At 34.7% G+C, this 16,171-nt stretch overlaps 2 protein-coding genes across 3 annotated transcripts in view; both read right to left on the reverse strand.

Moving 5' to 3' along the window:
* MCCC2 (methylcrotonoyl-CoA carboxylase 2) overlaps window positions 1-431 on the reverse strand; it is an 83,023-nt gene extending 82,592 nt beyond the window's left edge. Inside the window, exon 1 of the mRNA XM_031966790.1 lies at window positions 210-431. Coding sequence (XP_031822650.1) covers window positions 210-344 — 135 coding nt within the window. The 5' untranslated portion in view covers window positions 345-431. The remainder of the gene's footprint in view (window positions 1-209) is intronic.
* A 10,749-nt stretch (window positions 432-11,180) lies between these two features.
* Window positions 11,181-16,171, reverse strand: part of BDP1 (B double prime 1, subunit of RNA polymerase III transcription initiation factor IIIB) — an 89,240-nt gene continuing 84,249 nt past the window's right edge. For both annotated transcript variants that reach the window (XM_031966806.1, XM_023495817.2), the window contains exons 37-39: window positions 15,356-15,617; window positions 14,965-15,211; window positions 11,181-13,710 (exon numbers count right to left, since the gene is read on the reverse strand). In XM_031966806.1, coding sequence (XP_031822666.1) covers window positions 13,573-13,710; window positions 14,965-15,211; window positions 15,356-15,617 — 647 coding nt within the window. In that variant the 3' untranslated portion in view covers window positions 11,181-13,572. The remainder of the gene's footprint in view (window positions 13,711-14,964; window positions 15,212-15,355; window positions 15,618-16,171) is intronic.

A 16,171-nucleotide genomic window follows, 5' to 3' on the forward strand; every position in this document is an offset into this window, starting at 1 on the left:
AGAGGACACTGAGATGGGCACGCCTGAGCCGAGGCTGGGAGCGCCACAAAGTGAAGGAAACAGGAAGCCCCCCAGAGGCCCTGGTCCCGTCTGCTGCACAGAGGGCTCCTTAGCAGGCCCGGGAAAGAGGGAAGAACAGGCCGCCAGAACAGGCCTTCGGGGCGCAGCAGCTACACAGCCCGAGCCGGCCCTCGGCCCGCCCGGCCTACCTGGTAGAGCGCGGAGCCCGTGTCGAGTTGGGAGCCCAGCGCGGCCACCGCGTCCCCATGGTAGCAGCGCGGCCTCGGGACCGCGGCGCGGCCTGGGAGCAGCGCCCGGACAGCGGACCTCAGGGCCAACAGCATCGCAGGGAGACCCCGGGGTGGGAAAGTCAGCCCGACCCTCCGCGTGCGCCACAACGCCCCCCTCCGGGCTCCGACGCGAAGGCATGACCACAAGCGCAGTCGGGGATTGGCCAGCGCGGCCCAGCCCTCCCCTCGCGCTACAGCTAATAGAGGGCAGAGTGATTTTACCCCTTCCCGGCCTAGAGTCTGATCCTCCAAAACTCTGCTGCCCCTGTGAGGCCCAAATGCGGGGCTGCAGCGGCAAGATGCATTAAGGTTTTCAGTCGGCGCGTCCCGCATGACTTCGCCGTATATATGCCTATATATTGACCCAAAGTAATGTACATTTTGATCGCTGAAACTTTGCAAGATATCTTGGGGTTTACGGACCAGGATCGTGCCTTAAACCCAAATCGCTCTAGTTCTCGTGGACAGGCCGAGGATAGGGTCGTTGTTTGGGACCTGATTGGTTCCCGATGAATGTAAATAGGAATTGTTCCTGTTATGGCCAGGAACCCTGAGGATCTTGACCTCTCGGATTGTAATTAGAATTTTTTTGTTTGTGGGTTTGTTTTTTTTAAGGAGGTAAAAAAGACCACCCTATGCCTCCTTTCTTAACTAGCCTTAATTACTGATTGGGCGTGCCCTCAGTCAAACTGAAATTTGTTTAAAAAAAAAAAAGACTGAGAGCTTCCACTGCATCCAAGGCCCTCTCCAGTCATTAATCTATATATGCTGCTCAGGAGAAAGTGAGCCTGGTGACTTTGCACAGCCCTCTATCAATTAAATGCAACTCACTTGCACATCATAGCATCATCTCCCTGATGTCATGATCCTCTTCCAGAATAAAGGATAGACAATGATGACTTTGCCTAGCTTTGGGGGGGGGGGGGGGGAAACTTTTTTCCCCTCAATTGGAAGCTTGTACACCCTGTGAGACAGGAATAGGGATTAATAAGTTATAAAAAATACATGTTCAAGGAACCATCCTGGAGTAATTTATAATAGCTGTATTCATAAGGTGGAGTGTACAGAGCATTTTGCTAAATCTAGGTAAGAGGATTAGTTAGTAAGTAACAAAAAGTACATGTACAAGTAAACATCCTACAGCAATTTGTAGTATCTCTCCACTTACGTTGCACTTTATAGATCTAGAGAAGATCTAAAGATAAATTAAGACACTCTCTCCTTAGTGAGCTTGTGAGCAGGAACACAAGGCTCATACACAAAGCACACAAGATGAAGCAAATGGGTGGATTTGGTGATCAAGTTGGGGAAAACTCAAAACTTGAAAATGTTAAGGCAAAGAAAATTTCAAATAGTCCATTTCCCTTATTTTATAAATGAGGAAACTGAGGGTTGAAGTGGAGAAAGTGATTTTAAAAGATCATGTGCCTGTAGCTAATGAATGTCAAAATTGAGATATAATTAGGTCTTCTAAGTCTAACTCCAAGTCAAGTGCATCTTCATTTAATTTAAATCTGAGGATAAATTTAAAATAGAGAATCAACATCTATTGAGTCAGCCTTGAAAAATCTATTAATTACTAATTTCAAGAAGGAAAGACTACTAATGACTAGGGATCAGGAAAGACTTCATTTAGGAATAACTATGCTATACTTTGAAGAAAGCTACTAATTCTACAAAATTAACTTGAGGAAGGCATACATTACACTGAGAAACAAATTGTGGAAAGGCATCTCTTTGTAGATGTAAAGTGGACAAGAACTGACAACTAATTGGATATGGGATTTGAAGAAAAAGGAAAAGAAAAATGACTCAAAGGTTATGAACATAGATAACAAGGAATGGTTGTGCTACCAACAAAAACTAGGAAATTTGGAAGAGTGTAGATTTAAAAGTAATAGAAAAAAGTAATAGCAAAAAAATTATGTTCTTGGGCTCAAATGTCAATTAGTATTAGCTTTTTGTCAAATATATTTTATGCTATTCTTGTTCTTTGAAAACTATTCATTAGCTTATCCATGATATGGGTAAAGATTGTCCCACTTAGAAATCTCTATTTCAAATTCAATCCCATAAAAAATAGAGGTGTTGATGTTAATTGGAATGAGCTTAGTGAGAGGCTTTCTCCCCAAAACTTGGACAATATGATAGTTCAATTATGTAGCAGGGAGTTGAATTTGAACACTTCCTAGCACCCTGTTAAAAAGGCATGCATGACCAGAGCCTCTATTTGGGGTTCTCTGGTCTTTATGATAGAAGAAGAATAACTCAAAGATAATTAGTGACTGAGCCAGGAAGAACTCTTTGGTAAGCTAGATAAGAAAGTAAATAGAAAACCTATCTTATCTTGTTTTGAGCTGGTCTCTTTGTTAGGACACAGTCAATATTTTTTTCTCAAACTTTCTCAAACATTCAGGTGGGTGATATGTGAAGAGGAGAAATTTCTCTCCCTATTCTGAGGAGCAGCAATGGTGGTTACACACAAATGGCAGTGACAATATGTGCTTGCCTAGGTGAGCCTAAGATTTGACTTCAAATCCCTCTCTGCCTTACTGATTTGTATTTATATTCCTGAGTACAGGTGACAACACAGTAATCTTAAAATGTCTGTTTCTAATCATGGTAGATACTTTGTGACTTTAAGAGTCCTAAAATAACTGTTCCCTTCTTGGAGGAGTTGGAGGACATGACTATTATCAGGAACATGTCAAACATGAGGCAAACATGAATTTTTGCCTTTGTTTGGCTAAAAGAGATGGGCCTTGGGTTGCTGCTCAGATATGAGATGAATATGCAGTATTTCATATTATGGAAGATGTTGTCTGCATCCATAGAAAGAAATAACTAGAATTATGTATAGAATAATTTTACACACACACACATATATACACATTGCTGTCTAAAAGTAACCATCTCTAAGGTGAGAGTGGATGGAATAAAAGGGGGAAAAAAGAAATATACATGATAAATTGATTATATATTTAAAAGAAATGCAAATTGTATAAGTTTGTATTTTCAGGGGCAATCTTTTTTTTAAATGTACTATGTTATGGAAATATTTGTTTTATTCCATAAATTAAATTTTTAATTTATAAGAATTTTCTAAATATATCACCATTATTGTCACAAGTTTCTTGGGAGTCTATTGTGTGTGTGTTTGTGCCAGATGATACCTAATATTTACTTTTTGACACAATGAGTCACTTTTCTAAAAGAAACCCTGTTATTTCCTTTTAGTGAGACTTTAAACATGTGGCAAAACAAAGCTTTGTTTAAGAGATTTTATCTCAGGATTGAGAAATAATGAGTTATAGAGTTTGAGAAAAGCTGAATCCCTTCTTTTGGAGGTCAGAATCTTCCAGGACTGAACCTGTTCATATGAAATAAGATCTCTTTGTGGAAAAACTGAGAAAAAAAAAATTTTTTTAATGGAAGAGTGAGGAAACCGCATGGAAAGAGGGAGTTGTGGAGAAGAAAAAAGGTAGGAAAAAGAAATGGTCAAGCAACTAGTTCAGTGACAGAGAGAAGCAAACTATAAAACTGCAGTCAAAGAGGAAAGACAGAAGTAAGGGAATAAGGTGAAATGGTGCTAATGTGGCATCCCCAAACTTAAGATTAAGTACCTTGAAGAATCCTGATGACTTAAGAGCCAAGAAGAAAAGACACAAAGAAACTAAATTAAGTGGTTCCCGATTCCCTTGTAAATTTGTCTCTCTGACATATCTATTACATTTCTGATCAGGGAAGGTGTGAGAGATGGCACCCATTTGTATATGAGGACAGAAAATGACTCTTCTTGAGTACTTTCACTGCTTTAACATTTACTAAAATGTTTTTTGCAATTGGATTGGCATCTTTCATGATATGCCAAAAAAAGAATATTGTACTGGATATGGGCTCAGGATATGATTTTAATACAAATGTATGTTATACACAGAATATGGTTATGTAACTTTTCATTAAACCAGAATACACAATTAAGCAGAACATCCCACTTCTCTAATATTTTGAATAAACAGAAGGTACTTTAATCATATTACCATATCAATCATATAATCATAAGTAGGCATTGAGAGGAGAGGCAAATGTGCCTGAAAAGAAAGGGCATTGGACCATAAGCTAGGAGGCCTGGATTCTATTTTTAATTATCCTTCCACTTTATTGTTAAATGACTTTAGGAAGTCATTTCATCTCTGTACACCTGACAAAATCAAGATTCAAAAAAATGTTAAGTTGAAACAATAAACTAAAATAATGAAAGAGGTTAATGTAAATTTTTGCTTTTAAATTGAAAATTTTCACAACGATGCAGGAGATTTAGCTCAAAGGCGATTTGTGTCAAGCATTAAAAAAAGTCCACACTCAAAAAAACAGTCTTTCTTTGGCATATGGAATAAGGGAATTTTAATTGACTGATCTGTATTACATTGGGGAAGTTACTTCTATGGGTCTTGTTTCCCCATTTGTAAAATGAGGGAGGCAGACTAAATTATATTTAAGGTCACTTTCAGCTCTAAAGAGCATAATCCTAAGGAATGACTAAATATGAATGTTAAGAATTTGGCCTTAGGAAATAATGAGTTGGTGAATTTAAAAAATATGGAAACACTTGGACCTAATAAAAATGATATTATCCACCTTCAGAGAAACAGAGAACAAGTATAGTACAACCTTACATAGATGTATATGAATGTATATGTGCATGATTATAGCTATCTATATATCTATGTGTGTGTATATATATATATAGATATATAGATATACATATAAATGTATACACACACACACACACACATATACATATCTATGCTTACCTAGCCTACTTGGAGAGTTGGACAGAGAGAAAAGAAGAAAAAGAAAAAAGTGAAAAAAAGTGCACAGCAGAGAATGAAAGAAAACCTACAAGGTGGCAAAGGACAGTTCTGAATACAATATGTAATATGTATCACATATGCTTTCTTGAAATGGACATTTATTGTTTCATATTTTGAATTCTCTTATATTCTGCTATGTACATGACAATTTTTTTCCTTTTGTCTTTTTTCTTTATCTATTTTGTATTTAAGTTTTAAATAAATACATTTAATTAATAAAACCTTGACCCGACTGCAAAAACAACAACAAAAACTAACACAACCAGACACTGCATGCATAGTGTCTAGAATTATTTCTGGAATATTTCAAATTAAAATGTTCCCAATAAGGGCAATCTGGGACAGAAAAGATCTAGAAACTGTCATATGAGGAATTATTGAAAAACCTAAGGAAAAATTATCCTTCAGAAAGTTCTCCTCAGAAAGGAAATAAGCCTGCATATGGCACCTAGTCTGAGCTGGGCATCATGCTAATTGCTGAGCCCATTTGATCTTCACAACAATCTTGAAAAGTAGGTGATTTTAATATCCTCACTTTACAGCTGAGGAAACTGAGGCAAAGTTTTAAGTGATTAGCCTAGAGTCACACAATTATTAAATATCTGAGGTTGAACTCAGGTCTTCGATGAAAGAGGTTAGGTTTCCTTTTCTTATACTCCTCAGTTCATAAAACCTCCCAGCCAAGCACTGGGGATAATTTTATTTATAATAGAGATTATTAGAATTTCCCCATAAGGATTATTGTTTTGTTTTTTAAAGCTACTCAACATACAATATTAAATATAAGACAGGTAATCTCTACAAAGGTTTCAGTTAGTTGAGAATTATTTAAAGGAAAATGATCCTGAAGAAAAAAAAAAAGTTGGTGGGCAACAATAAAACTTTTTTCTAACAAAGGAATCATGGTAATAAAAAACCAGATAACAGTGTATTCTTCACAAGTTAGGACAAAGATAATGAGTTGCAAAGTAAACTAAAGTCAGACGTTAGGTCTGGAAAGCAGTGATTAAACCTTAGAGTGGCAAAGTTTGGATAAAACAGGAGTGTCTAAATGTTTTACCCTTTTTAGCAGTTTTTTATAGAGTCCAATTTAAAATTTTAATTCTAATACCTCTCTCATTTTTTCTTTCTCTCTCCTTCCCTTCCTCTCTTTCTTGTCCCCTCCCCTTTTCTCATTTCTTTTCTCTCTCCCTACCATGGAATGTAACCAATTCAATCATAATCATTCAAGTATTTATGAAGTCATTGATTAGTATGTAACATATGCCCCAGCATTGTTGGAGAGCAAGAATCAAGATGAAAAATCAATCATTATATGTAAAGGACACCATGAGCTTGGAGCTGTTTAACAATTGTTTAATTGTTTAACATGGCAATAGTTTCCATGGTCCTCCTCTAAGGAATTCTTTGCTGGAAGCCAAGGGGCTTTTTCAGCATGTGCCTAACAAAATGGTCAGCAGCAACATCTTAAAATTTGGCAAAAGCAAAATAAAAACTTGATTAGCACAAAGCCTCCACACTGGACTTTTTCCAGAAGATGCACGAGAAAGATGGGCAACCAAAAACTAGCTTCCTGTGTTTTCTGAGCCCTCTGTACCACCTTGAAATTGGATGTCACACTGACATTTTACTAAAGATCCAGAAATAACTACAGCTGAATTTATTTCCAGTATGTCTTCAAATCAATCTAATCACAATGAAGTATGATGAAGCTAATAGATGAAACCAGTCAAGAAAATGGCAAAAACCTCATTCTGTGACCCTTTTAGGATTTCCAAGTTGATTTCTTGTCTTTGAAAAGATCTAGAAGAGCAGCTCTCTTTATTCTATTAATAGCATTAACTAGCATTTAAATTAATTTCACTGTTTAATGGTTCTTTTTAAAAGCCTGTTCACAAAGGCTCTGTGAACCAGCTTAGAACCACACTAACTTCAAACATGTAGCTTCAGCTTCAATTTCAGTCAAGTCAAGGTATAAAGTATTTACTGAGAACTTATTGCATTCCAACCACTATGTTATGATGGGGAATGGGCAAAAAAGCAAGGAGATGGAAGGGATAAGATGTCATGGTTCCTACTCTCAAAAAAACAGTCTTTCTTTGGCATATGGAATAAGGGAGAAGAGAAGACCTATACATGAAAAGCAATCCCAGAGAAAATCAGAAACTTTATGAGCAAAATTACAGACCACTTTTCACACAAATTAAGTCTGATCTAACCAATTGGAAAAATATTAAATGCTCTTGGATAGGGCGAGCAAATATAATAAAGATGACAATATTACCTAAACTAATCTATTTATTTAGCACTATACCAATCAGACTCCCAAAAAACTATTTTAATGACCTAGAAAAAATAACAACAAAATTCATATGGAAAAACAAAAGGTCAAGAATTTCAAGGGAATTAATGAAAAAAAAGAAAAAATCAAATGAAGGTGGCTTAGCTGTACCAGATCTAAAATTATATTATAGAGCAGCAGTTACCAAAACCATTTGGTATTGGCTAAGGAATAGATTAGTTGAATTATCAACTGTTGATATATTAATATCAACAGTTGATATATCAATATCAATATCATTGATATTAATTTTATTAGGTTGATGCTATCTTTCCAAATCACTATTTTTTAAAGAGGAAAGGGATGAAGCCTATATTCAAAGGTTTGGTTGCTTTCCACCAAATGATAGTTATACCTCCCCCACAAAAAAATTACAATGAATAATGAAACAATGAATAAGAGATAAACCTATTAATCCAAGCACAGAGAAAACAAAAATAGGAAAAGTTATTCTGATTAGAATATTCCAGACAAGACAAAGAGTGAATGAACTCTTCCACAAGAAAGAAGATAGCTCATCTCCTATCTCACTTAAAGGGATATTCCTTGAAGTCCCTGGGGAGGCAAACTGGAAATCAGGAACATTTTCTTCTACATGTCACCTCCCAAAATCCATTTTCTTTCTCTCTGGATTTCTCCCAAAGAGGGCCTGGAGTTTTTCCCAAGTTCTTATTAACCCTGTCCTTCAAAAAGGCACACAGAATCTCCATCAATGAAGAGAATCTTATGCAAATTATACATGAATAGCAGCTTATGATAATCTTAGATATTTTCATGGGGTATTGAAAGATCTGACTTACAATTTCTATGATTTCTCTTGCCTTCAAAAGTTTATCTTTATCCATAGCACTATTATGGTCAAAGAAAAATTCAATTTTATTCTCATATCAAAATTCTCTTCTCTCTTCCTCTTCCCCATTCATTAATATGGCATGAAAATTGAAACCCATTACAAATATTTATATTCATGCAAAACAAATTTCTGCATTATCCATGTCCAAAAAGAAAAAGAAATAGAAAAAAATATATCTGCAGGTGGACAGCATGTTTCATCAGGAGTTCCTTTGAATTGTGGTTGGTCGTGTTGATAAGAGTTACTAAGTCTTTTTTAAAAACTGATCGTCTTTACAATGTTATTACTGTATAAACTACTCTCTTCATTCTGCATCAATTCATTTAAGCTTTCCCAGGTTTGTATGAAACTATCTTTCACATTTCTTACAACATTGTTAAGAGTATTCTATCACATTTATATGTCATAACTGTTGAGCCAACTACACTGTCTTTCAATAACAACTTATATGGATAAATAAAAATAGAAATGGTAGGAAGAGGCAAAAAGAGGTTAATTTACACAGGCCGTCACCTATTCATAAAATCCTTTGTATACATTCTCTGAAATGAATTTCAAAACCATTTTGTTTTCTTTTCCCAATATATTTTTACTTTTTAAAATAATTATACTTTTATTTTTCAAAATACATGCAAAGATAGTTTTGAACATTCACCCCTGCAAAACCTTGTGTCCCAAATTTGTATCCCTTCCTCTTCTCACTTTTCCTCTCCCCTTAGTGAGCAAGCAATCTAATATAGATTAAAAATGCTTTGCTTTATTTTGAATATTTATTTTTCCAAATTCATGTAAGGATAGTTTTCAAAATTCATTTTTGTAAGACTTTGTATTCCAAATTTTTTTCTCTCCCTGCCTTACCTCCCCCTCTCCAGTTCAGCAAGTAATCTGATATGGGTTAAATATGCGCAATTCATTTGAACACATTTCCATATTTATCATGTGGTGTGAGAAAAAAGGGAAAAAACATATAAAAAAAAAAAAGTAAAAACTACTATGAATCGATCTATATTCAGTCTCCACAGTTTTCTCTCTGAATGCACATGGCATTTGTCACCCCAAGTTTTGCCCAATATATTTTTATAATAAAGAACAGAAAACATCTAAGTACTTACATTGTCACTCCTTGAAATCATGGCTTTGCATGTTAGTAAAGTTAAAATTCAATATGTGCCTTTGACCAACTTGCCAAAAGTTTTTATTTTTCTGCTTCCCTAAAACACCTGTTCTACTAACAAAAAAAGTTATATTACCTAAAACTTGGCAAAAAAAAAACAAAAACAAAAAAACTAATGCATAAATTATAAACAAAAAACATTAAAAATACTACAATTTGTGGTGACCACCTTCAGCAGAAGCACAAATGGATGTTTTACTATACAAGGATTCCACCCCCCCCTCAGGTAATTGGGATTAAGTGACTTGCCCAGGGTTACACAGCTAGGAAGTGTTAAGTGTCTCAGGTGCTCCTGACTTCAAGACTGCTGCTCTATCTACTGCATCAAGCAGCTATCTCACAAGGATTACCTTTTATAAATTGATTTAAACTCAAATTGATACAAAATCTGTATTTTTGTAGGTGATCTGTGCCAGGTAGTCAGACAAGCCCCTGATAGCTCATCTGTGGAAGACTCCTGGGATGCACACCAAAGTTTCTGTATAGAAGAGATTACAGGGTCCTGAAAGTATACAACACTGTAGATCATGAGGCAGCTTGTCTATCCAAGAATTCTGTGTCCCTAGAAGGAAGAGCTGATACCATATGGGTATCTTGAGCTATACATAGATCTGAAAAAACTTGTGTTGAATCAAGTCTGGTCCCAGAGAGAAGGAGCTAACATTGCTGAATCATTACTGAGCACCAAAAAGAGGGTGGAAGGGATCAAAATGGCAGGGAACCATAGAACCAAGGTTCCTAGGATGATGTAGAACTGAATAACAACACACAGAGCTTTGATATAAAGGGGAAAAACTATACTTTGCCATTTGTTGGTAACTGTGTCCACTGTTGATCCCATACCATAAAGCCAATTCTTTCAACAGGACTGTACATGTCCTTGAGAGAAGTGAGAGAATCCAGCTGTCTGTATCCTCTGGTATAAGTCCTTTCTATTGGCTACTCTCTCTCTCTCTTTTCCCATCCTTTTTTTCTCTCTCAATGCCCTCATTTTACACATAAGGAAATGGAATCCAGTGAAGGCAGACAAAGGCAGAGCCTGGTCTGGAAGCCATGTTTCTTGCCTTTGAGTATTTGCTTATTGTTAGTGATTCTATATCCTGTTTAAAACACATTTGTGATTTTCCTCATCTCTGCCAATCTTGATGGACATAAAGTCAAACATCAGTTTCTTTAATTTTGTGACTAAGGATTCAGATATTAATCACCCCATTTTACAAATGAAGAAAGTGAAACTGGGAGGTTAATTTACAATAGATATACAATTAAAAATTGTACAATTCCTCCACACCAAGTTGAGATTAACTATAAAATTCTGCCTGTTTAATTCTTCTCATGATAGAAAGAAAATGACCATGCACTGTACCTATCTCTATAACTTATTATAAATCAACAAGTCTGTTTAGTCTTTCTAAAATTAAGATTGAAAGAATAGAATGAGTGATATAAAATTACTTTATTATTCACATAATTTACATATATGAAAGATTATCACTTTCTTTGAAACAAGAAAGTTTACAAATGAGCATTTTTTCCATTTTCATCAATAACTGTTAGGCAACCTAGTTTAGATGATCACTTCTATCACAAGTATTCAAATAGTAGGTGTTAACAGAAAGAAATTATGTTTCTGAACTGATCATTCCTGAACTTTTTTATTTGGAAATGCATTCTGAAACAGGACATATGGACTGACCTATGTGGCAATTAGAAAAAAGTCTTTGTATTCCACAGGGAAAGATAAAGAACATTTAATTATATTTTCTGTAATTAATATTTTATAAAATACAAAACTGAAACCTTTTGAATCTGTCTGAGGTCTAAAATATTTGTGAATAAATCTTTTCATTTTTAGAGTAGTACTAAATTTTCTTTAATGTCTCTTTTTCTGAGATCATTTTCTCATAGGATCATTTAACCAACTGACTTGATTCTTTAAAAAAAAAATCAGATAAACCCACTGCAACATACATAGTAGAATATAACATTTCACCAAAAGCTGCCGTTTATAAATGAAACCAGCAAGAGGCAAGTTTAATTAGCACTGTTCATACAAGGGGCAAATTAAATCATACAATCTAATCCAGAAAACAAAGTCAGAGAAAAAGAAATTTAGCTTAAGACTTAAAAAAAAAAAAAAACCAGAGTAGAAAAGCAATGTGATAATTATCATGATTTTTCTGTACCTGATGCTTATTTGAATGAAAAGTGTATATATGCACCCTTGAGTGAAGGGACTCTTCACTCTGACTTGCAGGTCTTTCCTCTGACAGTGATCCTATCTCATGGACTTTAGACTTACTCTCCCATTTTATAATGGGTCATACAAAGTAGCAGTCACTATAGAAGAAAAATTTTCTTGGAAATTTGATTTGAATCAAAATCATCTTTTTCCCAAATTTGGCAGCCTAGGATCATTTTTATTGATTTTTGCTTGCCTTGCCTTTGGTCTGAGGGAAGAAAAAGGAAATCAAGTTAGAAATCTTGTAATCAGTTCCCACCAGCTCTCTCCCCTCTCCCAGCCTGAACTCAAGACTATATATTTCCTGATGGTTCTTGAATGTCTCTTCAATGGGTTCTAGGACTCTTCCTCTAGACTGTAGTAGTTCTAGATTCTGCATTCTGGCCCCCTTCCTCAATTACATAATTTTCACAGGAACTTTATTTTTCTGCATAAACTTTTTTCCTTATAATATGGTATTATGTTTCACTACTGATAGTTACCCAGCCATAAGGAGTAAAAATATTTTTGGAGATGTAGCTGATTTGAAAATTCATTTTTTTCTAGGTGAAATGCAGATTACAGTTTACACTATGAAGAGTTTTAGTTTAAGCAAACACAAATAATTAATGAAAAACTAAAAAACAAGCTACTTATGGAAAACCTGAAATACTCTGGAATGCTTCATCAGAATTGCTGAGGGAAAAAAAAAACAAAAAACAGGATTGAGATGGTTCCTAGATTATGCAGATGAATCACCAGAGTTTTAAATTACAATTCTTCAGTTTATAATGAAAACAAGTTTATGATTTCATTTCAATTAGCTAGTTGATACCTTTTAGAAATTTTTTTTAATCACAAATCAAACTATGTAGAATTTAGGGGAGGAAGAAAGAAGCAGCAAAAAAGATTTTCAATTTATAATCACTAAATTGTGGAAGGAATTTTGCCTAATTAGATTTTTTTCTTGTTGGAAAGAATGTGCTTATCCTGAATTAGAAGAAAAAAAGCCCACTACTGAGAGCCAAGTTAGTCAAGTAAAATATGAGGAAAATCTTCCTAGCTTCACAATTCCCAAGAGACTAAACATAATCCATTATAATAATCATGTTCAATGGCTTCAAATTAAGGAAGAGATTCCTAATTGGATATATACATTCATTCCTATCTTACCCACAAGTTTGTCAGGTTCAAAGACTGAAAACAGAATAGCATTCTTATAAATAAATAAAAAATAAATAAATAAGCTCTTTGATGTTTCACCTCTATACAAATATTGAAGTTAAATACTTACTTTCCAATTTGAACCATCAACCTTACATCAATATGGATTCTTTTATTACAAAAATACATATTTATAGTCAGAGAAATAGCTGATAATAGAAAACAACTATTTCTTTGCCATTTTCTAAAGTTTCACAATCTGTTTCCACCTACTTAACAGAGGCAAATTAAAAGGCCCTTACCAAGAAATTACTTCACAAAAAGAAGTGTTCACTAAATGATATATACAAACAACCTCCAAAGACTTTAGGCCTACAATTGAAAAGGCATTTAGCTGGACACCACAAAGTGTCCACATGTGGCCAACACAGGAGGAAGGTCAAAGTGTAAACAAGAGTCTGATAAACCAGTCTTAGCTGCTTGACTCAACCAATTTGAGGGAAATCTCCATAACGTACTCCAGTGATTTTAAGTGTTTCAAGACTGAGTTCATTAAATACAAAATAAACCCAAGAAAAATCAACAGTGATCCTTCAGCTAAATACTGTTTTGTTGTTGTAATTGAGATTTAAAATCCCAAGCTTTGTAAAAAGCTTCAGTTTTGCTCTGCTTCATCCACTTCCATAAAAATATCACTAAAAAAATATTCAGTGACTTTGGTTGGCTCCTCTTCAGTTTCCATCTTTTGGTCATTTTTACAACTTTCTTCCTCAAATGATTGATCACAGGAAACCTAATAATGAAGAAAAATGAATATTGAAAAGCACGACCCTATGGAACACTGTCGACTCATATGCTGGCAATTTTTGCCAAACCCATTATGGTTGCTTTCTTTTTAAATTTTTGTTATAAAGGGAAGTTACCTGGAGGCATGAGATATATATTTAGAAATGGAGGCAATGTAGAAAATATAGCAATAAAAATAACTTTTTAAATAAAACACACCATACAACACTAAAGTATAAAATTATTTTCTCAGCATAACTTTTATAGACAGAACCTGGGTTTTCTTAGTCTTCTTTTGACTAAATACCAATTAGGCTGTGGAGGCTAAGGCAAATTGTTTCAATTCTGTATTTTTGAGATTTTCTATCTTTAAAATAGGTCACATCTTCTCTTCGTATAGTATATAATGTACGAGAAATTACAACAGAACAGATTATAATCTGGGGAGGCATTCAATGTACGGGCAAACAATTTAGATTTCAAAGCAGTTCCTAATGAAATTATTCTACCATGATAAAGATATAACATATAAATTTATATACTATATTTTAATCAAGTGCAGTGACTGCCCCCAGAAAAATTTACTGTCAGTTACTGACGTTTAAGGAGGCAAGGACATTTTCAGTCACAAAGAAAGTACCTCTAAAAATGAATAATGATATTATTGCATTATAAAAATTTCAGTAACTGAAACTAAGTAAACATTTAATTATAAGATGAATGCAATTTTTAAACAACAGAATATATATGGGTTGACGGGGTCATAATTACTCTTTGCTCTTCTTCTCCCTCAGAATACCAAAGACAGATACCACTTTCTTTTTTTGTTGCTTTTGGGTATTAAGATTCTAATTTTGATTAGATAATAGACTTTGACCCAGAAATATCTACAGAACTAACTTCCTAATTTAAAAAAAAAAAAAAGCTTTTCTTCTCTCTTTTTTTAGTATTTTATTTTGAACCCTTTGCTGATATTCACACACAAAGACAGATACCACTTTCTTTTTTTGTTGCTTTTGGGTATTAAAGATTCTAATTTTGATTAGATCAGAGACTTTGACCCAGAAATATCTACAGAACTAACTTCCTAATTTAAAAAAAAAAAAAAAAAAAAGCTTTTCTTCTCTCTTTTTTTTAGTATTTTATTTTGAACCCTTTGCTGATATTCACACACAAAGATGCGTCATTCTTAATCATTAATTGAATACATGTCACTTATTCTGTTTCACAAAGAAACAATAAAATATAGAACTATCCATACCTGAGGTGTTGAGTTGCTAATACTACTGGCTTCAGAATGAGATTCAGCACTTGTGGATGGAAGGGGACAAGAGTCCTGCTTTTTTCTTTTGCTTTCATTTAATAGAGCTGGTCTTCTAAAATTATGCCTTGATACAGGTATAAGAGGTTTCAAACGTTTTTGACTATTCATTGGTGTGGATTCTTCAGATTCCAAATTATTCTTTGAACATATCAATGATAAAAATCCTAGGGGTCTTCGGCCAGGCCTAGAAACAGAGATAAAATGACAATCTTGTTCATATGACTGGAATTCCTTTATTTCAGGTCAAGAACAGAAGATACAAGACTTTGATAAATTAAACGAGAAAGGAAAACAGTTATTACATAGTTAAGAGATTTCTTCACAATACCTGGAAAACAAAGACGATGACTTGTTTCTCTGTTCTGATTGATAAGTAGCCTCACTTCTTTCCTGTGACAGTGCTACAGTCTCATCCTGAGGTAAATGAGGAACATTCTCTTCTTTTTGAATACATGTCACCTCATCACAAGGTTCAGTTCCTAAAGCCTGAACAATGGGTTCTGACTGCTCTTTCTCTGTCTTCTGAGGTTCTGCAATTGTACATGTGCTTCCCAAGATAGGTACAACTGGATGATTTTCATAAGACTCTCCTTCAGAAGATACAAAAAAAAAAAAAAAAAAAAAAAAAATAGTATAAGCAATGAAGCAAGTTACTCAGAAAATGTATTTATTCAAAAGATCTGAAATGCTTCAAAAATATTATCAGCTGGACGTATCTCTCTTTAACAATGAGAGGATTCAAACCAGTTCCACTTGTTCAGTGAGGAAGAGAGCCATCTACACCCAGAAAGAGGACCATGGGAACACAGTGTGGTTCACAACATAGCATTCTCACTCTCTCTATTGTTATTTGCTTGCATTTTTTTTTCTTTCTCAGTTTTTCTTTTTCTTCCTTCTTGAGCTGATTTTTCTTGTGCAACAAGATAACTGTATAAATATATTGGATTTAACATGTATTTCAACATATTTAACATGTATTGGACTATCTTCAAGCTAGGGGAGGGGACGGGGGAAGGAAGGGAAAATTTGGAACAAAAGGCTATGCAAGGGTCAATGTTGGGAAAATCACCCAGGCATATGTTTTATAAATAAAAAGCTTTAATTAAGAGTGTGTGTGTGTGTGTGTGTGTGTGTGTGTGTGTGT

Source organism: Sarcophilus harrisii, chromosome 1, assembly GCF_902635505.1.
Source record: "Sarcophilus harrisii chromosome 1, mSarHar1.11, whole genome shotgun sequence".
In the NCBI taxonomy this organism is placed as follows: Eukaryota; Metazoa; Chordata; class Mammalia; order Dasyuromorphia; family Dasyuridae; genus Sarcophilus; species Sarcophilus harrisii.